Source organism: Anguilla rostrata, chromosome 7 (genome assembly GCF_018555375.3).
Source record: "Anguilla rostrata isolate EN2019 chromosome 7, ASM1855537v3, whole genome shotgun sequence".
Classification (NCBI taxonomy): Eukaryota; Metazoa; Chordata; class Actinopteri; order Anguilliformes; family Anguillidae; genus Anguilla; species Anguilla rostrata.
In genome coordinates, this window is record NC_057939.1 from 53,891,424 (window position 1) to 53,917,400 (window position 25,977).

The 25,977-nt window shown below is 50.0% G+C and overlaps 1 protein-coding gene across 3 annotated transcripts; it reads left to right on the plus strand.

Annotated features, from left to right (window-relative positions):
• Positions 1-532: 532 nt before the first annotated feature.
• nfxl1 (nuclear transcription factor, X-box binding-like 1) lies at positions 533-25,862 on the plus strand. Of its 3 annotated transcripts, none has more exons than XM_064345201.1 (24): positions 533-611; positions 1,776-1,982; positions 2,076-2,255; positions 2,366-2,475; positions 2,643-2,773; positions 2,885-3,063; positions 3,351-3,512; positions 4,103-4,203; positions 4,609-4,723; positions 5,268-5,392; positions 6,677-6,799; positions 7,385-7,475; positions 9,013-9,133; positions 9,687-9,846; positions 10,910-11,001; positions 12,072-12,093; positions 15,816-15,956; positions 17,972-18,138; positions 18,723-18,792; positions 20,171-20,275; positions 20,871-20,957; positions 21,768-21,821; positions 23,829-24,034; positions 24,099-25,862. In XM_064345201.1, exons 2-23 carry the CDS (start codon positions 1,784-1,786, stop codon positions 24,000-24,002), a joined length of 2,709 nt encoding a protein of 902 aa, XP_064201271.1. In that variant the 5' UTR covers positions 533-611; positions 1,776-1,783; the 3' UTR covers positions 24,003-24,034; positions 24,099-25,862. The 3 variants fall into 3 exon arrangements, with proteins under 3 accessions (XP_064201271.1, XP_064201272.1, XP_064201273.1); XM_064345202.1 differs by having other exon boundaries at positions 23,829-24,019; positions 24,084-25,862; XM_064345203.1 differs by having other exon boundaries at positions 535-611; positions 23,829-25,862.
• The last annotated feature ends 115 nt before the right edge of the window (positions 25,863-25,977 follow it).

The following is a 25,977-nucleotide window of genomic DNA, read 5'->3' on the forward strand; positions in this document are numbered from 1 at the left end:
GGCAGACATTTATAAGCAAGACAAATGGTGCATGCATAATGAATAAGCCACAACAAACTTTGTGAAGAAAAGAAAAACAGTTCATTGATTACATAATTCCTCAATTAATCCACATCAAACCAAAATGCTCACTGAGTCATTTATCGGTAGGGATCGGTAGGGGTCGTTTGAGAGTGCAAAAACATTTTGATGAACCAGACACATTTATTTGTGAACCAGCTGCATTTATTTGTGAACAAGTTAAATTTATTTACGAAGAAATTATATTTATTTGTGACCCAATATATTTCTGAATCTAAAATTTATTTATGGAAGTTCCATACAATGTATTTATTTATGAGTCAATAGCACCCCCATAACATACTAGCTACGGAGACACATTTGATTTGAGCATTGGCTGGTTACGAAGCGTTCTTTGCAGAAACGTTCCAGAGTCTGACACGTTGCAGGTGTGTGGACCTGTGTACATCGGGAGTTGTAGTTTTCAGTATATGATTTTCACAGTACAGGACTTGCTGTAAGGACTTCTAATCCCAGGATTCATTTTCCGCATTTGAAGTCTGCGCATGGCAAAAGAAGGTTCCCCGATGAGTGTATAGTAAAAAAGTCTGGTACGTATTTTCTTGAATGGGAATTTGAATTTGTAAATAATTTGCGGTAATATTGAATGATGCCATCCTCCAGGACGAAGTGACAATTTCGACAAGTCACGATATATGATATTGGCTAAGTTTGAACACTGTTAATTTGGCCATCATCTGCTATGCTTGCAGACGAGCTTGTATTAATAACCTAGCGTTTGCTAGCTAGCTAACGTTAGCTTGCAGTCCAAATGTTAGTCCAGTTAGCAGGCTAACGTTAGTTAATAGGCAGGTTGGCTTACTGTATTGCTTGCTTGGCTACTTACTTAACTACCTGGAAGCTAATAAATTATCTCTTCAGTTGACAGTAGCTACTACTGTAATGTCAGCTACTGTAAATCACAACCGGTCAGCTGTTGAAGCAGGCTAAAATAAAGTATACTAGCTAGACTAGCTAGCTAGCTGAACAAAGTATAGAGACTAGTGCTCGATGAGATATTAAATTAACGTTATTTCATGCAGTAATGTTTTGCTAGCAAACGGGCTGCCGTTACTAACTAGCTACACAAATTGGCCTATTAATCGCACAGTTTTTTTTAGCTACAGCCTGTGTTCTGAGATAGCTTGCACTAAATTAACGTTTAGCAATACTGACGTTTGCTAGCCACCACAACTGTATGGTTAACCAGTTGGTCTGCTATAACTTCTAATTTGTGAGTTTGGGGTTGACGAAAAAGTAAACCTTGTCTTGGCTGACAGTCAAGACCAAATAGTAATAGGTATTGATCCCCCAATAATCCCAGGGTAATTTGTGTATTAATTAGATTTTTTTACATTTTAGTACAATCTTGCCCGACGCAGTATGCAGTTAGATTTTGCACGTATTAGCTAGCTAATCAAGAGGTAGCAAATTATTTTTCAAATCGAGGGAGACACATTCCTGCAGTGGCATTGGGTTACAGCACTAGTGTTTTTGCAGAAGTTGGAAAGGCACTGTCTATATTAGCTTGACATTTGAAGGTGAAACGCACTCCTCTTCATATAGTATGCTTCTGTCATTTGAGAGTAACTAAATCTACTTAAAAATGTTAAAACGTGACCGTACAGTACATCAGTAGACTCTTTCTAACCAACACGTAGGAGGGGACGCTGATGAACACTAATCGTGTTCATGCTTTTCTCTGATATGTGCAGGCGCAGTTATGGAGCCAGCCTGGCGTCAGCAAGGCAAAGGGAGGGGCCGGGTTCGGGGTAGGGGCCAAACCCAACCGGACGCTGATGCCAACAGGTCCCAGAGAGAGAGGGGTGCCCAGCAGCCCGTCAGATTGGACAGTGGTCCCTGCCCACAGATTGGGAGAGGAGTGACCTCACCGAGAGGACCAGAACCCCCACCAAAGAGAGGTCAAGGATTCTGGTCTTATTTAACTTCAGAAAAGTCTCTAGAATGTTCTGATGCCTGCCAATCTCATGCGCCAAATCTTATTTATCCGACAGAGCTGTCCAATCAGTCCAAGTTCGAGGAGATCCGGAAGGCAAATCAGGCGAAGGCCCAGAGGCTTGCCGACAGCCAGTTCTCTTCCTCGGATGAAGACGACGAAGAGGCGGACGAAGAGCAGAATGGAAAGCGCGTGAAGATTGTAGCCTCCACGTTCACCTCCTACACCCATCAGACAGGTGCGGCTGGGCTCATGTTTCTGGGGCTCCAGTGAGCGAGCGAGCTGTTGTTTTCGCCGACGGTGAAGTTGCTGTCAGTGGGCTGTATTTTGCGTGTGGTTCGTTCTCAGGCGGAGACGCGACGGACTTGGAGCGCACCCGGCAGTACCTGAACGAGGCCTTTCAGTCCGGCGCCATCACCTGTCTCATCTGCATCGCCTCAGTGAAGAGGAATCAGGCGGTACGCCATCCAAACCGCCAAAAGTGTTTACACCAGGCTTTACGCACGGAAGGAACCGGAACCCCCAGATGTTCAGCACATCTGATGTGTTTTATTTGACACAGGTGTGATTCTGCTGTTGGTTTTTTTTTTCCCCTGGTAATCACGTAATGTCTTCACTCCCGTAGGTGTGGAGCTGCTCGGGATGCTACTGCATCTTCCACATCTCCTGCATTCAGAAGTGGGCCAAGGACAGCGTTTTCCTCGTTTCCTCGGTAACGGACGAGGACTTCGGGACGAAGGAGCACCCGTGGCCATGGTGAGACCCCCCCCCCCCCCGGTCTCCTTGCAGACGAACGTGTAAAATGGCGCACGCTGCGTTACTGAAGACCAGCTGTGTTTAACCCTTTGTTCCCCTCCCTGTGGCCAGCCCAAAGTGCCGCTGTGAGTACAAGCCTCAGCAGACGCCCAGGCGCTACTACTGCTACTGCGGGAAGGTGCAGGACCCGCCCTTCGACCCCTGGCTGCTGCCTCACTCCTGCGGCCAGGTGTGCGACCGGGATTACAAGCCGGCCTGCGGCCACAGGTGCCTGCTGCTCTGTCACCCAGGTAACCATCAATGATTGGCATGCGTGTGTGTGTGTGTGGGTGGGGAAAAACCTCAGATCATGTGCATTAAAAACCTGGGTGTTGGATCATGCTGTGTGCTACACCTATTGCTTATGCAGTTTGACCGCTCAGATTCAGTTTATGTAGATGTTTATTTGTGATCCTGTGCTTATGAGTTGGCTCTCGAGCAGAGCTCTTGGCCCCACGCATGGACCAGCCGGCCCGTAGGCCTGTACCTGCATTAAGTGTATCTCTCTCTCTCTCTCTCTCTCTCCCCTGTGCGTTAGGCCCTTGCCCGCCCTGCCCTAAGATGGTGTCCGTCACGTGTCTGTGTAAGAAGGCCACGCCAGTGCCACGACGATGCAGTGCCAAGGCCTGGTCGTGCCAGCAGCGCTGTGGCAGAGTGCTCCCCTGCGGGCAGCACCCCTGCCAGGACTCCTGCCATGCAGGTGAGCTGGGCCACGTGGCACACGGTGGAGTCAGAATACTGAACTGTACTGTTACACGTGTCAGAATGTGGACCTGTCCTGGTACTCCTATCACAGAGAGCAATGAACTCTTCTGCTATGTGTGTCCGGGCAGCAGACTCTCCTGGTTAACATGTTAGATGCAGCACTGAGTGTTCCAGTTGCACACAGGGACTTCTGTGGGAGTGTAAGATAAGTTCCATTTACACTAGGCATTTTCTGTGCATTACTGTAATTGTCCCTGACATGCATGTCTCAGAGTATACATAAGGAAAAATAACAACAGAATGGACTGCTTAGTCAGTCTGATAGGATTCAGGCTGGAACAGAACACTTTGATATTTAATAATTGCCTTTCTGTATTTCACCTGATGGGGATGCAGTCTCGGGTGTGCTATTTAACAAGCTATTTATCTCTCTCTCTCACTTTCTCCCTGTGTCTCTCTCTCCCTCTCTTCCTCCGTCCCTCCCTCTCTCCTCCCCCTCCCCCTCCCCCTCCCCCTTGTCTCTCCCGCTCTCTCTTCCTCTCCTCCTCCCTCCCTCTGCCCCCCCCCCCCTCCCCCTGTCCTCAGGTGACTGTGATCCGTGCCCCAGGATCAGTATTCAGCGCTGTGTCTGTGGCGGGGAGGTGTCTGAGAGACTGTGTGCCAGTCCTGTCTGGCACTGCCAACAGGTAACACACACCCCCACCAACACCCCCCCCGTGCCCAACCTCTCCTTCTCTCTTCGCATCTCCACCATGTTTGCTGAACTGTTGACAGTCTCTCTGTTAATTTAGTGGCCTCACCAGGTTTCCGACAGATTAAAATGACAGAATAATTACCTGAAACAAACAGCAGCACACAAACGCTGACTATGTGTGCGTATCTCATAGCTGTTTTGTTTTGGTATTAGTACACATTCAGGACCCTGATCAGGCTGCATGGTTGACCTTTAGGGAACCTGAAGTCTTGGTAAGAAACGCTTTTTCGTGGGAGGTACATATGCCAGTTATATCACAGCAGTAGTGATATTTGTTCTCTCTCCAACTGCGCCGTTGAGAAACTCACCTGCCCCCCCCCCCCGCGTTTCTCTCCAGGTGTGTGGGAGACCCCTAGCGTGTGGAAACCACACCTGTGAGCAGGTGTGCCACTCCGGACGCTGTGGGGAGTGTCCTCGCTCCGGAAACCGGGCCTGCCCCTGTGGGAAATGCAGTAAGTGCTAAGCATTCTGGGACATTTTCCTCCCTCTGAAATGCCTTGCTGCTTTATTTTGCTATTTCACTATTTCCTTCACTCTTACGCTGCAGGCATGATATCATTAAACTCTTGTAGCTTGTTATTCAGTTTTCATCCGCCTTCATTTCAGGTGCTTTTTTGAAAGACTCAGCGACACCATTTTAAAAGTCTTTCCCATGACCCAAAAGGTGTGGTGTAAACACCAGCTGTTCCCTTCATGCGTCATGATTGAATGAGGATGGCGCTCTTTCTCGGAGTGAGTCGTATCAGGATAGTCTGGTGTTTAAGAAATGAGAGTAACAGTGAGGGCAGGCGTGTGACCTTGAGTGTGACCTTGAGTGTGACCCTGCGTGTGACCTTGCCTGTGACCCCTGCGTGTGACCCTGCCTGTGACCCCTGCGTGTGACCCTGATCCTGCGTGTGACCCTGATTCTGCGTGTGACCTTGCCTGTGACCCCTGCGTGTGACCTTGCCTGTGACCCCTGTATCTGACCCCTGTCTGTGACCCCGCTGCGTTTAGAGTGCTCGCTGCCCTGCACGGAGGAAGTGCCGACGTGCGGCGACACCTGCGACAGAGACCTGGACTGCGGGCTCCACACCTGTTCCATGCGCTGCCACCGGGGGGCGTGCGAGACCTGCAGACAGGTGAGAAAAAAAAAAAAAAAAACTTTCTGATCGACCGATTTCTGTTAGAGCCGTGGGTCCCAAACGCTGGTCTGTGGACCGGTGCCGGTCCCTAATAGCATCATGGCCGCCGGTCCCTAATAACATCATGGCTGCCGGTCCCTAATAGCATCATGGCCGCCGGTCCCCAGCACTTGCAGTCAGTCGTAATTAAACGCACGGTGTTGTTGCCCTGGCGATGTGTGGCGGTCCCTGAGACTTTGAGACTCAGCCTTGCGGGTCCACAGGCTGAAAAAGTTTTGAAACCGCGTTAAAAAACATTTTGTTCATTAACAATCTGCTCTTAAGGTAAACAGTGACCCTCTGGTTGTTCATTCACCCTCATTGTTTGAGGGTAGTGATTTATTTTATACCTTTTTCCTCCCCCTCATTCCTCCACATGGAGCATGCATCTCTGCTTCGCAGCAGTTATACAGTGCACTTTTATCTATAACCACTAGGTGGTGCAATATCCCTGAGCGCCTGCTTTTTACACCAGCCTTTTTTTTTCTTAAGACTTATATTTTACAAGTTACTCATTGGATGGATGCTTTCAGCCAGCTGGACTTAGAGTGCGTTTAATAGGGTCATAAAAACCCCTAGAGCTGGAGAGGCTAAGTTACAGTCAAATAATCGCCACCATCAAGATGCCTGCCTCAGGACTGTGTGTTTCATTGTATATTTAATTACAGGGATGCTGTTCTCAGATCTCAAACTGTTGTTAAATTGTAATAAACCTGTAAACAACCTGAGTATCCATTTGGCCTCGGTCTTCACTGTATGTGGAAATGTTTGAAAAGCACTGAGAGCATACTGTAAATAGTTTCTTAGAGCTTACACTGGAATGGCTGTTTGCTCCTCGAACCTTCAAAAACTGAGCTGTTAATATCGTCTGTTTGTATACAGCCGTCAAACACCTGAGTGTAAAACACTGGACAGTTTTCTCTGGTGTTGTTTGTGAAAGTTTGTGTTTGCGGTTCTGCTTCGCTACGTGATTTTGAGTCCCCTTCTTCTTGTATGGCACTTTACAGGACTACCTCTCTAAAGAAATGCACTGATGCTGATGATGCATTGCATGTCTTCCTCTGGAGTCAGGTTTTTGTTGTTGTCGTTGTTAATGTAGTTCATGCCGTTTATGTGGTTAATGTAGTTTATGCGGTTGACGCAGTAAATGCGGTTGATGTGGTTAATGTAGTTTATGCGGTTGATGCAGTAAATGCGGTTGATGTGCTTAATGCCGTAAATGTGCACGCTTTCCCCGCGCAGGAGGTGGAGAAGCAGTGCCGCTGCGGGAGGTACACCAGGCGCATGCCGTGCCACAGGGAGTACCTCTGCGAGTCCAAGTGCGCCAAGACCCGCGGCTGCCAGCGCCACCAGTGCAAGAGGAAGGTGAGCGCGCAGGGTGGTGCCCGACTGTGCCCGGCGCTGAGGGGTGGCAGTGTGGCATGACTGTGCCTTTCTCTGGGAAGCGCCCGGCACTGAGGGGTGGCAGTGCAGAGGAAATCAGCTTAGCAGCTGTGGGGTTGCAGGTTTGATTCCCAGTTGGGGCACTGTGTCTGCAGCCTTCAGAAGCTGGGTCTGTGCCGCTTTGGTAAACAGGGTGTTTGCTGGCGTCCTGTTGACTGAACTGCTTCAGTAAATATCTGGATATATACATGGATTATGTGGCTATTTTTTGGTGGGCTTTTCGTTATGACGTGAAATTGCAGCACGTTCTAATCTTTTTGTTGTGCATGTGTATTTACACACCACTTATGTCAACCCCTGATCATCTGCCTGTGTGTACAATTATTATTATTATTATTAAACAGGCTTGTCTGTTCACATAGAGGCTGTTCTCTCAGGCCTTGTGTCTGTAGGCTTTTCCGGCTAATTAAATGCAGCTTCTCTGATTTACAGTGCCGCCTGAACCTGGGAAGTGATTGAGCAGGGGCGTGTGGGTGTGAGTGCACTCACTGTGTTTGTGTTCTGCAGTGCTGCCCCGGGAACTGCCCCCCATGTGACCTCAACTGCGGACGAACCCTGGGCTGCAGGAACCACAAGTGCCCGTCTGTCTGTCACCAGGGTAAGATGGCGGGTGTGCCCGTCTGTCTGTCACCAGGGTAAGATGGCGGGTGTGCCCGTCTGTCTGTCACCAGGGTAAGATGGCGGGTGTGTTGGGCATGCACTTCTGTCTGTCACCAGGGTAAGATGGCGGCTGCATCAGACATGCTTCCTGCAGTGTGCATTGTCACACTTCAGGGACTGGTTTTTTTGGGGGTTTTTTTGGGGGGTTTGGCTCTGGCCCGTCCCCGTCCCGACGGGCCCCCACCTGCTGGTTTGAACGGCGGCCCAGAAAGCGCCGGAAGCTGATAGGTCAAGAGACGGCCACGCCCCCCAGAGCTTCGGCTCTGTCGCCCCGGGACGCCAACCTCTGTCCTCGTTCGCCGGTCCTGCTGAAGGCCGGCGGAAGGCCCCCGTCCCGCCCCGAGAGGGCCAGCTGGCAGAGAGCGCTAATCTGGCACAGTTAGCGGCGGATTGCGCGGGATTTGGGCCAGACGGTTTCAGCGCGGAAGTGAGGCTAGTGTTCCACTCTCGTGCTGGTTAACATGAAGACATGGACGGCCCTGTATTAAAGTATAAGAATAAAGGTTCTCTGTTTTTTTAAGATAGGCATCACATGTCTTGATTGTTCTGGATCCTTTCTTTGAAAAGATAGAAGTCCGGGGGTCGGACATTGAGACCCGTCTAGACAACGCCGATTCCTATCTGCGGTGTTTTGGTTTGCTGTTGCTTCTCGGACAAAAACCGTAAATAATGGATTGCTTCCCAGAGTCGTGATGAATATTCAGTTTGCAGATAAAGGGAAAAGTATGAATAGGACTGGCTCATTTATATTTCATGTGATATTTAATTTATTGACCTTTTGCTGTGCTTGCCTGAACTAGATGGCTTCTCTGGCAAAATGAAAAGGATTGTTAATTGTTAGGATGGAGGACCACGGGGCCCATTCTCTTCTCTGTCAGGGCTGTAGATGTGTAAAAGGGCAAACTGTTAAAGAAATGTTTTGTTCCCAGCTAACAAAATGCCACTTGTACATTAATATTTGATATTAACATTGATGTTTCCTGGGTTATAATCTTCCACATTATGTTTCTCTGAATTTGGTGGCAATATTTAAAGGGTTATTGATTGTAGGGATATTGGTGAAATCACCTTTGTCCTGAACATTTCAATGAAATAAAAATGAATACATTTAAAGGGGAAAATGGATACACACTTGAATAACTAGCTCAGTTTTGAGGGTTATTTCTGATGGTGTGATAGGTGACCCTACAGCCAACTTTGTTTATTCGCATTGTGTTTGGGTTACTTTGGGTTACTTTGGGTTCATATGGTCGAGTGTACCTGGAATGAGCTTTGATTGACAGGTTTATTAACCCTTTGAGGAGTAGATTTTCTTGTAAGGTTTTTTTTTCATAATTCTGAGTCAGTGTTCCAGAACTCCCCTGCTCTGTCGCCGGCAGTGATTGTGACATCATCATTGGAATGTTCAGTTGAGAGCATTCCAATCAGGCCTTTGTGACCTCGCTCCTCAGATGCTGATTGGTTTGCTTTGACAGGCAGCTGCTACCCGTGCCCGGAGACGGTGGAGGTGAAGTGCCAGTGCGGCTCCACGGCCCTGATGGTGCCGTGCGGGCGAGAGAGGAGCACCAAGCCCCCCCGCTGCAAGGAGCTGTGCAGGTGAGGCTCCGGCCCGGCACGGGCCCGACCTGCATACCACCTGACCCCCGTACCGACACACCCCCGTACCGCCCCGACCTCGTGTAGCCCGAATAAGAATAATACGTTTTTTAAGCAAAACAAGACAATAAGAAAGAAATTCACTGTGCATCGATTTTTAGGGAATCCAGTGCTGCTGGCTTAATGAGGAAGAGGAGCAGTCGTTCCATGAAGGTTGCCGTGCCCTCAGCCGCGGAATCCGGCGGATAATTAGAGGCATTGTGGGCCGGCGCGCGTCCCAAGGGCAGCGCTGTGGGGGAGACAGGCCGCCCTTAAAATGTCCCGAGTGACGGTGTGATTTATCGCCCCATCTTTACGGGTTCATCGTTCATCACGCGAGGCGCGGCGGCGGGCGGGGGAGTGCCCGTGCTGCTGGGGGGGGGGGGGGGGGGGGGGGTACTGTGCTGCTGTGGGGGGGGGGGATGCTGGCTCCTGAAGGTCGCGCGCCCCGTCCCGGTCGCCGCGGTAACCGGCGTGTCCTCAGAACGCCTCTCTGCCTCTCGTTCCCGCACAGGACGCCGCCCACGTGTCACCACCCCGTCCGCGAGGGGCACCGCTGCCACCCCGGGGCCTGCCCGCCCTGCCGCCTGCCCTGCCAGCGCGCCCTGGGCGCCTGCGGGCACGCCTGCCCCGCCCCCTGCCACGACGAGGTCATGGTGAAGACGGCCGACAGGGTAAGGGGAGGGGCGGGGTCGCGGTGTCGCACGCACAGACCGCACGCGTTACCCGCCTGTCCTGAGGGCCGCTGGCCACGTTCCCGTTGGGTTAACCCCAAACGCGTGTGACTCTTAACTTCTCTCAGCCAATAGAATTTGAGTACCTGAAGTGGTCAGAGTTGAAGGCGAGGTGCGCCTGTTTCCACTGAGTGTGTGCTGACTGCACCCTGCTCTGCTTTTATTTGACTTTCATGTGTCATTTTCCTCTTGATTATACTTTTATTATGTAACCAGCCTTTTCCCAATTAACCGGTACCAGCCAGCAGCAGAAAGCCCCTCCCCTCTGAGTCAGGTTCTGCTCTGGGTTTCTTCCTGTTACCAGCCTGGGAGATTTCCCCTGCCCCCTGTCACCCCAGGGCTGCTCTAGGGGGGGTTCAGTCCCTGATCTCTGTAGAGCTGCTTTGTGCCAAAGCCCTTTGTAATGTCCTGCTGAATGAACACTGAGTTTAGGGTAGTTTCTAAATCCACAATGTTTATTTGTGCAACATAGAGAGGTACAATCCCCAAAGGAGATCAGCTGGCACTCTGCCAAGCAGGAAAAAATACCTTTTAGTATGCAGTCAAATGCGCAGGGTCATGCAAACTGGTCAAATGGGTAAAAAACAAGTTTAAAAACAGGGTACATAGTCCAGTTTCTTCTAAACAATCGTCAGCACAATTTTCCTGTATTTTCAACTCTTTAGTTCAGATGTTTTTGTTTTTGCATCAGTCACATGATTACGGAATGTGTTGGTTAAACATTATTGTCGTGTGTACAAATCATCTCTTCTCATAATCTTCCACACTCATTCGGAAACATCATGTTCTTTTGGTCTTGGCTTCCACAGTGAAAAGCGCTAAACAAATGGAATTGAGTTGCTAGAGCTCTGCTTTACCGTCAGCACAGGCAGTGTTGATGTGTCATAGTGATGTCATGCGGTGTAGAGTGACCTCTGGTTGGCCGGCGATGTCATACGGTATAGAGTGAGCTCATGCTGGTGATGTCATAGTGTACAGTGAGCTCACGCTGCCTCTGTTTTAGGCCCAGCTCGCGGGTCCATGGGAGCAGCCGTCAGAGCCGGCCTTCGTCTGCAAAGCCCTTCCCTGCCCCCCCTGCCTGGTGCCCATACCCACGTGAGTGACCCCCCCCCCCACCTCACCTGTATCCCCTTTCACAGGGCAGCCTCTGCGTTAGCCGTTAGCACGTCCCTTGCTTTCTAGGCCTGCAGCCTGTAGAGCGAACACATTAATGCTGCCATTACATTAACATGCAAATATGGAAATTTAAATGTGTTCACCACACGCCACAACTACTACTGGAACTACTGAGGTGCAGGTGTTTAATTTTACAGCCGTGCATGGCAGTGGAAAGAACATTATCTGCTGCAAAAACAGCTTTGTCATCTCAGTTCCCAGTTCAGGTCCTTTTGGGTGAGCAGCACTATTTTGGGCCTGACTGCAGGGAGGGAAATTCAGGAGACATTTTAGAAGAAGACGAGCTGCTGTCCCGTCCCTCTACCTTGCTCAAGCTGTGAGGATTCGGTGCAGCGCTCTCGACTCTGTCCCGGTGCGCGTTGGCGGTGTTTCTCAGCGCGAGCAGCGAGATTACCGGGGGCTCTCATTACCGTCGTGCGATAAGCTCCACCTTAAAAAGTCACCGCAGGAGAGGTGACATTTCTGGCGGGGGCGGCGTAGAGCAGATGGAGTCCTGGCTTCGGTTCTGACCGCTACACCCGCCATCGGGGGGGGGAGGGAGAAAGCGCCGTTTCACTGGAGAGGAGAAAGGCGAATCAAAACACGGCATCCCACGTCTCACTTGTGAAGTCACGAATAACACAAATAAAGACCACTCCAGCTTTTTATACAGAGAGCACAATGGCTGTTTTGATTAGGCGTTTATGTTAAGGTGTTGCCAGGACCTCAGTGTGATTCCTCTCACTGTGTGGGCTGTCATATGCATTGCTGTCTTACTCATCAGTAGAGTCTTCCGTTTTGTTTTATTTATTTTTTGTGTGTGTGCGCGCGTGCACGTGTACATGCGCATGTGTGCGCATGTGCATTTGTGTGTGTGCGTGCGTTCATGTTTGCGCTTCTGTGTGTGTGTATCTGTGTGTGTGTGTGTGTGTGTGTGCGCTCCTTGTGTGGGCTGTGCAGAAATGCCCCCTGCCGTGAGCTAAAGCAGCCTTTGTGTTTTCTCTCCACAGGGCCTGTCTTGGGAAACACGAGGTGAGTCCGAGGACGTGTGTGTGTGTGTGTGTGTGTGTGTGTGTGTGTGTGTGTGTGTGTGTGTGTGTGTGTGTGTGTGCACGTGTGTGCGTGCGTGCCTGTGTGTTTGCGAGAGTGTGTGCGCGTGAGAGAGAGAGAGAGAGTATGTGTGTGTACGTGCGTGTACGTGCGAGAGTGTGTGTGTGTGTGAGAGAGAGAGAGAGAGAGAGTGTGTGTGCGTGCGTGTGTGTGCGAGAGCCATCCAGTCAGCACTGTCAAAACAATCCTAACCACAGGGCAGCACAGGGCAGCACAGGGCAGCACATGGACCATTTAACAGGGCCTCCTTCAGACCCGGTCCGCACACGGGGCTGCACTGCGGGTCTAATGTAAACACAGCTTCTTTAGGTGCAGCTTTGAGGGAAGTCGCTGATGCGTGGAACCATACAAAGATCTCTGTAAATGTCAAACATTCACAGTCCGTCAGATTCAGCCGCTGACGTTGGAGAATCGTTCACATTGTTTTTGTGAGCGTACTTTTTCACGTGCAGGCTTTAATACGCGTGTAGTGTCTTTTTAGATGACTTAGAAAGAAAAAGCAAGTCTTTGAACTACAAGACAAAAGCAGCGATTGTCTTGCGCTCTGCAGATGTAATCATAAGCAGGCTCTGTAACGCCTGGCCGTGTGGTGTATCGTTAGCACGATGTAGCATGCGCTCAGCGGACGGCCAGGTTTGCCTTATCCCTCTGGAATGTCCATCGCTTTCTTTCCCTCACCCTCTTTCTCTCTCTCACTCACTCGCTCGCTCACTCGCTCGCTAGCTGAAGCTGTAAAAGTAGTCTGTCTGCCAGACTGTTTAAAGATAATTCAATAAACTGTGCTCTTCTCTCGTCTTTTTCTCCTCCGGATATCTGTAATTAAACCTGGCTGTCGTAGCGTAAATGTACATGTTTAATGTCTGTTTTTTTTTCTTCTTCTTTTTTTTAACATGTTCCAGCTTTTGCTGTAAACATTCCATGTATTAATGTTCAGAAGGCCGTTTTCCTTCTCTTTTTTTTACCTAGTAAGTCTAATCGTACGCGCTTCGTACACATAACTTGTTTTCAGAGGGGCGTACTGTAAGGCTAGTTGGCAGGAGAGTCTCATCAAGTTGAACCTTCGGAATGCTGTTACCCCCATGCTGTTTATTGAAGGCTTTCAACTACAGATTGCCCATTTTCTTGGGAAAAGTTTCCAAAGACGGTGGAAGTGTTTGAGGTCCGAGTTTGTTTTTGGCCAAACTAATGCTGCCGTAGCTGACCTTGCCTTCGCTCTTTTGATAGCCCGTGCTGAACATGCAGTGATGTTGATTGATAAACCCTAAAATGTAGGTGGGGACACTGCATAGCGTGCTTAGCCTCGTGCGGCGCTGGGTAAAGCGTCCGGGCTGAAGTGCGGCGGCGGCAGCGGCAGCGCGTGGTGATGAGGAGTCAAAGGGGAGCGCGGCGATAAGATCCCCACGCCGCCGGTTCGCCGAGGGGCCGCGAGCCGTCCCTCGCCCTCGCCACGGCCCGCCGACAGCGCCACAATGCAGCGGCGGAGATAGCGAGCGAGGTCTGCTGCGCGTGCCTCCGATAAGAGAAAGGTCACCGCCCGCCTTTCAGGCTTTTCATCAACGAGCAGTTTAGATTCATTTTTTTTTTTTTTTGTTCCGAATCTGAAATGTCATCTCCAGGGGACGGAGTTGGGCTGCAGAAGTGCCTTGTGTTTTGGTCAGTTTTGAATCTTTTGCTTTGATACGTGCATTTTAATTGTAAGCACATGGGACCTCAGTAAAAGGGGAAGCAGAAAATGGGGATTCTTGGGAATGGTGCTCCTCCAGGTTGGCCCTCCAGTCCTCCTATGGCACCGTGTCACTAATCCCCACGCTTGGAGCAGATCAGAGGAAATCTACTGAAGATGAGTCACTTCTATCGAACATCGAGCCTCTTGCATATCCAGGAGGTGGAAAAGGGTTTAACTGGCTTCCTGGGTCTCACCTCTTGATTATCGGCATTTAGCTCAGATTAACTGTCTGTTCTGTCAAACAAGTGGCAATAGATTGGCATGGAACTTGAACCCGTCTGTCAGTGATGTGTTGCCAGCTATGCATAACAGTCTGCATTTGAGGGTTTGTAGTTACGGGCTAGAATGCAGCACTGTAGAAAGCATTATCCTGATGTGATACGTTTCTACCCTCATGAGTAGACCCAGATTGGTTTCTTCTGCCTGGTCCAGCCAACCATTTTTATAGTTTTATGGATATATAAGAATTATCCATTAAACTCCATCAAATCCATCTTGGTATCCAAGACGACAGAGCAAACAGGATCGGCATGAAGACTCTGCAGAACATTAAGTGCTCTCTCGTCAGGGCGACCTGAAGGATTGAATTAGAAGTGGTGTTTTCTTTTGGGCATGAAAACCCCTTAGTGCTTCTTCAGCACGTACGCGCACTTAATGTGCGTCAGCTAGAAACTTTCCCACAGCAGCTGTGTCCCAGTTTTCAGCATCTGGGCGGGGTCAGTGCAAGGTTCAAACATTCAGAAGTTAATAAAGAACGATGGGGGCTTGTTTTACTTCACTGAAGGCTTAATTAGTCGGACACAGAAGGGCTGCCACCAGCCCCTTTTTTGTGGGAAGGACAGTATGTGACTGACTGATACTTTTTTTTTTTTCTGGGAGCTTTTTTCAGCTTTATTAGACAGGATGGTGCAGAGAGACAGGAAGAGCTAGGAGGCGAGAGAGGGAGAGATGTGTGACAAAGGTCGGCGATCGGACTCGAACCGCAGACATCGCGGCTCGCAACGAGCATGAGGAAAGCGCTCTATGGGCTGCGCCACTGGAGGCCCCCTGACTGCTACTGTTTAACCTGTCACATGCCCCTGTTCCCAATGGCAGCGCGTGATTGGCCAGAGTGCAGCATCCCTGGAATGGAAGGTCTAATGCCCCTGCTGCCTGTTGCTGAAGGTTGATAGCGCTGTTAAAAAAAAGAAAACACTGTCAAATTTCGGTAAAAGCTGCCGTCCGACATGGAAAAATGAACTTTTTTTGTCGTTGCTCTTTTAAAGGCCTTTGGGTTTAAGTCGGTAAGCAGTTGCCAGGGACGTTGTAGAATGATCCAGCGTTGTGGACTCGCTCACCTTCCATGTCCTCTGTCTCTCTCTGATGGCCTGGGAAGGCGCAGCGTCCTCTGTCTCAACCTGTTTACACAGGCTGTGTGAACCACTGTCATAAGGAGTCATAACCACACACAGCAAATCCAGCACAGCTCTCCCTGTGTGTGTGTGCTTTCAGTGCTGCGCCAGGGTGTCCTTGTCTGTGTCCGTGTGTGTGTGTGTCTGTGTCTGTGTGAGTGGATGTGTGTGTGTCTGTGTGTGTCGTGTGTGTGGGAGTGTGAGTGTCTGGTGTGTGTGTGTGTGTGAGTGTCTGTGTGTATGTGTGTGTGCATTTGTGTGTGCGTGTGCATGTGCATGTGCGCTCACAGTTGCCCTTGAGTTGCAGGTGTGTGTCCCCCCCCACGCCACGGTTTGTGCAGGTGCCCCCCTCACACTCATGGTTCTGTTGCCCCCCCTCACGCTCACGGTTCTGTTGCCCCCCCCCTCACGCTCACGGTTCTGTTGCCCCCCTCACGGTTCTGTTGCAGGTGTCCCCCCCCCTCACGCTCAGGGTTCTGTTGCAGGTGTGTGTGTGTGTGTCCCTCACGCTCGCGGTTCTGTTGCAGGTGTCCCCTGTCCCGTGTCACGCTCGCGGGCCCTTCTCCTGCGGCAGGCCGTGCGGGCGGCCCCTGGCCTGCGGGAACCACGCCTGCAGCCGCCAGTGCCACAGAGTCACCCCGCCCGACGGGGCGGGCGACCCGCAGCAGGTAGCGTCCCACGCCCGAATAACCCCGTCGTTGCCATGGCGTCAGCCCTATGGGCCTCCCTCAGTTTCAGTCCCCTTCTAACAAAGGGGGAATTAAGACAATGTGCCTCTACAGACGTCTGTCTTTAATCTGGAGAACCAAGAACATTATGCACTTTATGTAAAAGAAAAAATATGCTTGTTTATTCCAGTTTCGTAGCTTGCTCCCAGTCCCTGTTCTGTTCACGTCACATTTGGGGCTGTTTTATTGGTTTTGAAAAGTCGTGTGTTTTGAATCGGTGCGCAGTCTGGTTTCAGAAACCGTATTGCTAGCCTCCGCGGCCTCCCCGCCGATCTGATCGTCTTCGTTGTGCTGAAGTTTTCAGCGCTGGCGGGGTCCGCTGCGGCTCGACGGGTTCGCCCCTGCGTCCCCCCCGTCGTCTCCTGGGGTGGGGGGGGGGGACAGGGGTTTGTCTCTCTGACACAAACACGAGGTTGCTGAGGAAATAACTCCGCTCAAATAGCTCCAGACCCAACGCAGGCCTCGCCTCCCCGATTTAGAACGTGTCAGGAGGGGACGCCATGTTTTATCGGGGCCTGGCCCCGTCTTATCCAGCGGCCCCGCCTCGTCTGCGGCGTCGCCTTCGCCCAACACGTCCGAGCCGAGCCCTATCGAGCCGTGCCGTATCGCCGGTGCGGTGCTAGCTCTGCCGTATCAGAGCTCAGGAGTGGGTGGCAGTGCTTACAGAGACGTTCTCTGATTATGAGAAAATGTGACCCCGTCAGGGGACCTGTTGGAAAAACACCTCCGACGTTGCGCTTAAAAAAGGACTGTCATCACTTACGCTGATGTTTCCCGGTTACCAAGCCAGGTAACGTAATGACTGGAGAGTTACATTTTTCACACACGCACACACAGACACACACACACACACGTGTATATATGTATAGAATCTTCGAATGTTGCCTTGCGACTCAGTCATCAATGAAGAGAAAATGGAATAATTTTCTGTCACTTAACCAGTCACCAAGCCAGTCAGAGAGAACACATGAACACAACGCTCAGTTCTGACTGGAGTCTGTTTGGTGGTTGTTACCTGTAGAGCTATTTTGGCATTTCATTGCATGACAGTGTCCCCCCCCCCACCCATCGAGTGGAAAAAGACACTGTGGAATATTCCTGTGAGATGGTGTTCCAGGAGGGAAAGACATTACACCCACCACGTGGTTCTGTCCGAGCAGTGCGGCAGGACGGGGGGGGGGGTCCGGCCGTGCCCCCACACCTTCTGAAATTACAGCTCGCCCCCCCCGGCCCCACCGGAGGCAGCTAGGTGGCGAGATCGCAAGCGTCTCGACCGTGATTGGACCGCCGGACATCGGCGAGCGGAAGGACCGGATTTGGGGCGCCGAGATTAACTCTGGTCATCATGGAACTGGAATCGCACGCATCCGGCTCGTAATCATCAGGAACCCCAACCCCCGCCCCTTAACCATCAGGAACACCCCCCCACCCCTTAACCATGACGAACACCCCCCCCCCCCCCCAGAACGGAACAGAATGCTCCAGTCTCTCGTTCGGGTCTCGAGCTGCCATCACCTGATATTCCAGTCAGGTCGAATGCCAGCTATGTGTCGGGCATAATCAAAAGTTTCCCTAGGCTGACCAGGTTTCAGAGCGGGACACGAGAGAGACAGGGACGCTTGAGAGGGTAAATTGCTCTGTTTCGAGGGGCGGAACTTTTCCCCGGCCAGCACAGAGTATAGCAGTGAGAAAAGCTTGAGCATAAAACGTGAGCCACACCAGAAAAGCAAACGGCGCATAAATCCAAACTAACGGAACCCTGGTTTTGTAAACGTGGATGAAATTGCTTCCGTTAAACGTGTTCAGTGCTTAAATGCTGGGCCCTTATACGCGTGACGTTATTGTTGGTTGCGGTGCATTCTGGGAGCTGCCTGGCCTCCTGTCTCCGCTGTGACTGCTCTGTGTCAGTCTTCCGGTGGTCATGCTCTCTCTCTCCTCCTCCTCCTCCTCCGCAGGCGGGGAAGGAGTGCCCGCGGTGTGAGGAGGGCTGCGCGCGCCCCCGCCCCTCGGGATGCCCGCACCCGTGCCCCCTGCCCTGCCACCCTGCGGCCTGCCCGCCCTGCACCCAGATGGTCCGGCTCAAATGCCACTGCAAAATCACCACCCTGTTCATCGAGTGCCTGTGAGTCCGAGCACCACCCACGCAACCCAGCGGCCCACACGCAACCCAGCACGGCCCAGGGCCACACACAACCCAGCGCCCCACACATGGCCCAGCTCCGCACACAACCCAGCGCAGCCTGTGCATGACCCAGCGGCCCACACACAACCCAGCACGGCCCAGCGCCACACACCCAACCCAGTGCCGCACACAACCCAGCACCCCATGCGACCCAGAGCCCCACACACTGCCTAGCACCCTACACACAACCCTGCACATTACACAACCAAGCGCTGCACACAACCCAGCGTCCTACACGACCCAGCACCACACACTGCTAGACGTGCCGCTGCTTTCGCTGGTTTTGGGGTTTTGTGAGAGAGCGCTCAGTGTGTGGAACGCGTCCCGGGGGCCTGTTTGCGCAGCTCAGTGTTTTCCACACGGGCAGCGTTAATATGCAGATCTCTGGAGGTGTTTCTGTGGGGACGGCGGTGTGGGTGTTTGGCTGAGCCAGAACGGTGTCTGTGTGGTGAAACATCTCCTGAATAAAACATGAGCACCGCGTTGCGCCTGACGCTGTCCTCGTTTGTCCTCTCTGTCTTCAGGAAGTTGACCACGACTGATGAAGACTCCAGGAGACTCCTGGGCTCCTGTAATAACCAGTGTCCCAAGCAGGTTTGTAGGGGTGAGGGGGGGGGGTCTGAACTCGTTGCGCTGGTCTATTTATGATGCCTGTTTCCAGACCCCAGTCAGCACATATTTCCTTACGTTCCCACCGTTCTCACGGGACATGTTTCAGTGCCCCCCCCCCCCGACCTGTGTAAGGAAAATGAAGGTTCAGCTGTCTCCCCATCAGACCCCTTTCTGTTACTTCCTTCTGTAGACGAGGTTCCCACTAAATATTATTATCCTGGAAGATTCTTGGAAGGTATTCCACTGTGCACAGTATAATTTGAAATTGCCAAATGTATAATGAAGTGAAGGAAATGCAGTACATTCATCTGTCTGTTCTAATTGGCTCGCATTCATTTCACACACTGTCCCGTCTTACAGTGTCAGTGTGCTGATAGTGCCAGGTAATCTGACTGTATGCTGGTCATTAATTCCACTGCCACAGTTCTGGACTGGAGTGTGTTCCTTTGTCAAAACTAAATACTTTTAAATTACACAGTAAAAATGTGGATCCATGAAGAGAGGAAGCAGGGTAGTGTTGGATTAATCAAGAGCCCAAACACACACACACACACACAGACATGCACACACTCTCACACACACACTCTCACATGCACAAACACGCACACATACACTCTCACACAAACACACGCGTGCACATGCACACACACTCACATACACACATGCACATTCACTCTCACACACAGTAAAAAGAATCCTGTCCCCGAATTCTCGATAATTTAGGTCCATTTCGCTCACTTAAGTCATTAAGACCAGCGGTGGTTAATAGTTCCTGAAAAGTATCGCACACAACATGTAAGATCAGATAAAATGAATATTACGGGAAGCAAGGCTCCAGTCATGTTTGCCCTCATGGCTGCAAGATGTGAGCAGCTTCAGAGAAAGTAGAGTTGTGATTTTTCTCTGGTGAGTACAATGGGCTGTTGTGCCACAGTAACTCAGATCAACTCTTGCGTCTGATTCCAAACACATGGCACCAGATTTTCTCCAGATCCCCCCCCCCCCCTTTTGTTTTTTCTTTTCTGTAATGTGATTGGTTGTCTGTATTACTTTACTCTGCATCCAGCTGCTAAAGCATACCTGATGTGCATGTTTTTCAGTATTGGTTTGGTTCTCCAGTGCAGAACCATTTGAAATGAGCCCTTTAATTTGCTCCCTTCTGTAATCAAGGTTGGCAGTCATGCCAGTGTAAGCAGTGGTATCATGTGGTATCACTAAAGCCAGTGCTGATTGGATATTGGCAACAGTGTTCTGCTCATGTCCTCTCCACAGAAGCGGCATGCCCTTTGTATTAAATGTGGGGGGCGAGGGGAACTTGGTGTTAAATCTCCACCTTGCATGTTATTCTCTTACCTTTCAGCTCTCCTGTGGCCACCGTTGCCGGGAGATATGTCACCCAGGTGACTGTGTGGAGACCTGCAACCAGAAGGTCAAGCTGAAATGCCCGTGCAAGCGTATTAAAAAGGTATCCAGTTATGTTTCGCTTTTTATTTGGTGGCACTACTGCTTTTTGTGTTTATTTTTTCTGGTAAATGGTTTATCACATAATAAGGTGAACACCATGTGATTAAGTGACCCCAGATCAGTTCAGTCCCCCGCAGGAAATGCTGTCCTAATGTAGTGACTCGTGAAGGGAGCCAGAGGGTAAGTGGGAAAAAGCTCTGTTATAACGTGCACACACACACTTGATCTTGAGACAGCTGTGGAATCCCCGCCTGAGGCCTAAGGGCTTCCGTACATACCTGCGGGCTTCCGTACGTACCTGCGGGCTTCCGTACGTACCTGCGGGCTTCCGTACGTACCTGCGGGCTTCCGTACGTACCTGTGGGATTCCGTACGTACCTGCGGTCTTCCGTACGTACCTGCGGTCTTCCGTACGTACCTGCGGGCTTCCGTACGTACCTGCGGTCTTCCGTACGTACCTGCGGGCTTCCGTACGTACCTGCGGTTTTCTGTACGTACATACCTGCAGTCTTCCGTACGTACCTGCAGGATGGCTGGCCAGGGTCGCTCTGCGTGCGTAAGCGTCTGACGTTTCTCCGCCTGTGCGTTTCCCGTAGGAGTACCCGTGCTCGAAGGTGCGCCAGGACCAGCCGTCGGTCGCGTGCGACGAGGTGTGCAGAGAGCTGCAGAAAAAGGCGTTGGAGGTAAACCTGTTCACCTGCGTGTGCACGTGTCGCTGATGCCGGTCTCTGATTGGCTGGGGTTAGAAGCGCGAGCTCTCCTGTGGCTCACGGGTTCGCCGCCTGGCGGTGGGCTCGGACGTGTGAGGGCAACGAGCTCGACGGGCTTCGTTAACTTCGTTACACGTGATTACTCTGCTGCTCCGAGACTCAACGAGGAGCCGCGATGTTAACGAAGCTGCCCGGCCTCGTTTGTTTATCGCCCTGTGAGAGAAGAGGCGCGAGACGCTGTCAGGCTTTACTCTACCACAGGCCCGGAGGCTCTGATAGGCCCGGAGGCTCTGACAGGCCCGGAGGCTCTGACAGGCCCGGAGGCTCTGATAGGCCGAGAGGCTCTGATAGGCCCGGAGGCTCTGATAGGCCCAGAGGCTCTGACAGGCCCGGAGGCTCTGATAGGCCCGGAGGCTCTGACAGGCCCGGAGGCTCTGATAGGCCCGGAGGCTCTGACAGGCCCGGAGGCTCTGATAGGCCGAGAGGCTCTGGTAGGCCCGGAGGCTCTGATAGGCCGAGAGGCTCTGACAGGCCCGGAGGCTCTGATAGGCCCGGAGGCTCTGATAGGCCGAGAGGCTCTGACAGGCCCGGAGGCTCTGATAGGCCCGGAGGCTCTGACAGGCCCGGAGGCTCTGATAGGCCCGGAGGCTCTGACAGGCCCGGAGGCTCTGATAGGCCCGAGAGGCTCTGATAGGCCCGGAGGCTGTGATAGGCCGAGAGGCTGCTCGTCTTAACGTTTCCACGATTTAAAAAAAAAAAAAAAAAACGATGTTTTCTCGACAGATAAAAGAAGCTGAAGAAAAGGCCTTGCTTGAGGAAGAGCGGAAGAAGCAGCAAGTGAGTTTCACGTCTGTGACTAAAATCTCCTGTCCCTCCTCAGTGTTACACAGAACAAACTCGGAGAAGGCTATTTCCTTTTTTTATTTTTTTTTTTAAGTACTGTCCACTTTAACTGCGCGGTGGAAAGAAAATGCTCATGGAAAATTCGGTGCACGCAAGCGCTTGCGTTGCTGCTGTCGTGTTTGAGTGTTCAATCCGCTTTAAGCCTGTGGTATGCAGGATCTGTCATACCCACAGCCCTAATTGCGGACCGACTGTTTATGTTCAGATTAAGTAGACAGATTTCTCCCTTTTGAAATTCAGATTAATCATGGCAAAACTGTCAGTATATTTGTAAGAAAACCTTATTATTATCACCTAAGGAAACATATATAGAGTCTATTGTATGATGTATATAAATATATAATTTCAGCATCTCTACTTTTACAGTAAGCAAGTATATAAATGTGTTACAGTATTCATCATTATAGCACAAAAGTACACAGCAACCAAGTTTCCACATTAACGGAAGAAGTTGGAGGGTACCGATGTCTTTATTTGTATAACGAAATATTTCGGCTTGCTTTATTATAGAGCAAAGTGCATGAGGCCGCAGATCTATTGAGTTTCGCGTGACGTTTTCCCTTGATTTACGACATCAGTGTTGCCTCAAACGCCTGACCCCTCTGGCAGGGTCCTGTTGCGTTGTCATATTGGCCTGTCGCGCTGACCGTAGTTTTCATACCCGGTCGATCCCAGCCAATAAGTCCACATCGCCAGATTCCACCGCAGGTTCTGTCGACTGAAACTTGTTTTAAAAGTAGTACTGGGCCTGTTGCTTTGGCCCTGTGGGCAGGCCAGCAGGCCGCATTGGTAGCAGTGGCTGTGAGTGACCCGTGCTTTCAGGGAATGCCAGATGTGTGTTTTTTTTCCCCTCCTTCCTCGGTGGGAATCGGTAAAAGGATACACAGTTTTCTTTCCCGTGCCTGTTTGTGGAAGCAGCGGCGTGGCAGGGAGCTGCTGGGGCTTTCTGAAGCGGTTCCCCTGACTGAACTGATCCCTCTGCTCGTTTCGCTGACACAGAAATCCCTCTCAAGGCGCCATCCAGCTGTTTGGAGGCTAGTGCTACAGAATGCTGTAACGTGCCCAACTCTAACCACTGTGAAGCCATCCCTAACTGTAAAACTGCCATTCGGTTCTTCAGAAGCAGCGTTTCAGCATAATAATCACTGTAATAATAATATAATAATAATAATAATGTCTGAAACGGAAAACTAAAGTATACTTTAAAAATGTTTTCTTAACCAATTGGAATGCCTCCATTATTTCATTTCCATTTATTTCATTTTTTGAAATAAATCTGAAATGAAAGTGGAATAGTTGAACTTGAGCCTTGCTGAGTTTTCGTGACTCGGTGGGTTGTGTAAACCTCCACCAATCGGCATTATCACGCGAGTTCCCTGCCTTCTAATTTAGCAGCTCCCCTGCCAGTGCCTTTCCCCAAACACTTCACTTTGTGTTTTTATCAAATGAAATTAACTAGCATTCCACACTGTGAGGGAGGGGAAGGGAGGAGGAGGGAGGTGGTGAAGGAGGTGGAGTTGGTCAGACGGGTCCTTCTAGAGGGGTATAGGAGGAGGGCAGGAGGGCAGGAGGGACAGAGCAGGCAATGGAAGCTGTTAAGTGTGTGCGTGTCTGTGCGTGTGTGTGTGTGTCTCTGTGTTGGTGCTTGTGTGTGCGTGGTGTGTGTGTCTCTGTGTTTGTGCGTGTGTTTGTTGTCTGTGTGTGTCGTGTGTGTTGTCTCTGGGTGCTTGTGTGCCGTTGTGTGTGTGTGTGGTGTCTCTGTGGTGTGTCTCGTGTGTGTCGTGTGTGTGTGTGGTTCGTGTGCTTGTGTGTGCGGGTGTGCGGTGTGTCGTGTGTCTTGTGGTTGGCGTTGGTGTGCTCGTGTGGTGTTGTGTCTCTGTGTTTGTGTGTGTGTGTGTGTGTGTGTGTCTCTGTGCGTGTGTGTGTGTGTTTGCGGTGCAGGCGGAGCTGGAGGCCTTTGAGAAGAGGCAGAAGGGCCGTCGTAAGAAAGGGCGCCGCACCGCGGAGGTGGAGGCTGAGGAGAGCGCCTGGCAGAAGTACAGGAAGTTCCTCATGGTGCCAGTGTGTGGCGCTCTTCTGGCCGTGGCCACGTTCTATCTACTTCAGACCGGCTAAACATCACTTCCTGCTTCCTGTCCCGCGCCACCCTCGGACGCGTGCTCCTTAGAGTCGCCGGCCTGAGAGGCCTCGGGGTACCCGGCTGGGTGAAACGTATCGTATCGTGCTATTGTGTTAGATCCAGGGTCTCCTTTAGGGTACTGTAGCATATGCAATAAGCCCCTCTGGATGCATCAGGCTGGAAAACCAACACAGCGAGCACTGATGATGTCTTTAAAAACCAATCTGTGTGATTATTTTAATGACTATGAGGAGAGAGACGAAACGATGTTCTGGATAAACTCCTTTTTTGTTATTTCTGATATTCATTCAATATGTTTATTTGATTGTAAAGAGTACTTCCCTCTTGTCAAGATAAAAGTTATCTGAATAGATAACATGAAACTAAGAAATTAGTTAGGTGACACGGTATTATATTTTTTATAGATACAGACAAAATTATTATTATTATTTTATTTGGCTCTGTACTCCATAATTTTAGATTTGTAATGAAGCGATAGACATGTGATTAAGGTGCACATTCTCAGCTTTTATTTAAGAGTATTTTATACACTTCACGTAATTTCACCCTGTAGAAAAATTACAGCCCTTTTCATAAATGGTCCCCCTATTTCATGGCATCAGAATGTTTGGGACATATTAATGCTTTATAAATGAAAGTATTTTTAGTACTTTGTCACATTTCCTGCAGTTTTCCTAAGTCTTCCGGGGGCAGTAGGCACTAACACATCCATGCCTGCCCTCCTGAAGAGGGTTTCTGATCTGTTGGACGGGTGTTCACTGTGGGTGAGCATTCTTCGGTTATCAGCTGTAGAGGTCTTCCTTAGCCTACCAGGCCCTTTGCGATTACTGAGCTTATCGGTGCTCTTTTTATTTTTATTCTTAACTATTTTCCTAGCGGTTGATTTTGGTAAGCCTAAGGTTTGGCCAATGTCTCTTGACTTTTTTTCTTTTTCTCTCAGCCTTATAATGACTTCCTTGACTTTCATGCCTTGGCACAACCCTGATCCAAATGTTGACAAACACCAGTAACAGACTCCAAAAGCAATCACAAGCCTAAAATCAAGATTGAATACTGAACACACTCTTATGCCCGCAATAAGGAAGTAATTGAACACAATACTAATCAGGAACACCTGTGAAGCCTTTTTTTTTTTTTTCTCCAAACTTTATGGTGCCCTGATAGGCCCTGTAATTTCTACATGGTGAAACCAAAATGTATTAAATATGTGCTTTAATTACATATCTAAATTTGTGGAGTACTAGGCCAAATCAAGAAAAAACATTGTAATGCTGAGCTGACCTTATGAAGAATATCCATTATATTGAGTTTACATTAATTGTTTTGTGAGTAGCTTTACTGACTTAAACCTTGATTGAATTGAATTACTTTTTTTCTTTCTCTAAGCACACACAGTGTTGTTATATTGTACCTACCCCCTTGAGTGCTGATCTATGAAATGTGGAGTGTTTTAATTAAGACCATGTACTCGCAACCCAGCTGACTAATTTTCACTTTAATGAATTACTCGCAAGTTCTGCATCTCCACGTAGCATACCTGGAGACAGTTTGTAAACTTGGCAGCATTTCATAAAATCTTTTACTGCCATCAACTTTTCAGTTTGAGTGACATGTGTCAGTCTGCTTGATATGGGAGCATAATGATATTTTATTCCCTGTAATTGTTTGGTAAAATTGTTTAAAATTTTTACTTTTTTTTTTTTTTTTTGCAGCTTATCCATTGGAGCTGTTATCATTTTTTTGTAAAAACGGAGAGAGAGGAACACTGACTGAAATGTTGGCTGTTTAGAAATGTATCTTATCTCTGGGGGTTAATAAAACAAGTCTAAGCCTGAGTTCTTGGTCCTCGGTTTTTTTTTTCTTTTTTTTTTGGTTTTAATTGTGGCCACACACCGCTTTCTTAACGTAAACTCAACTGTTCAGGGAATTAACAATTATTAAGGTCCTAGT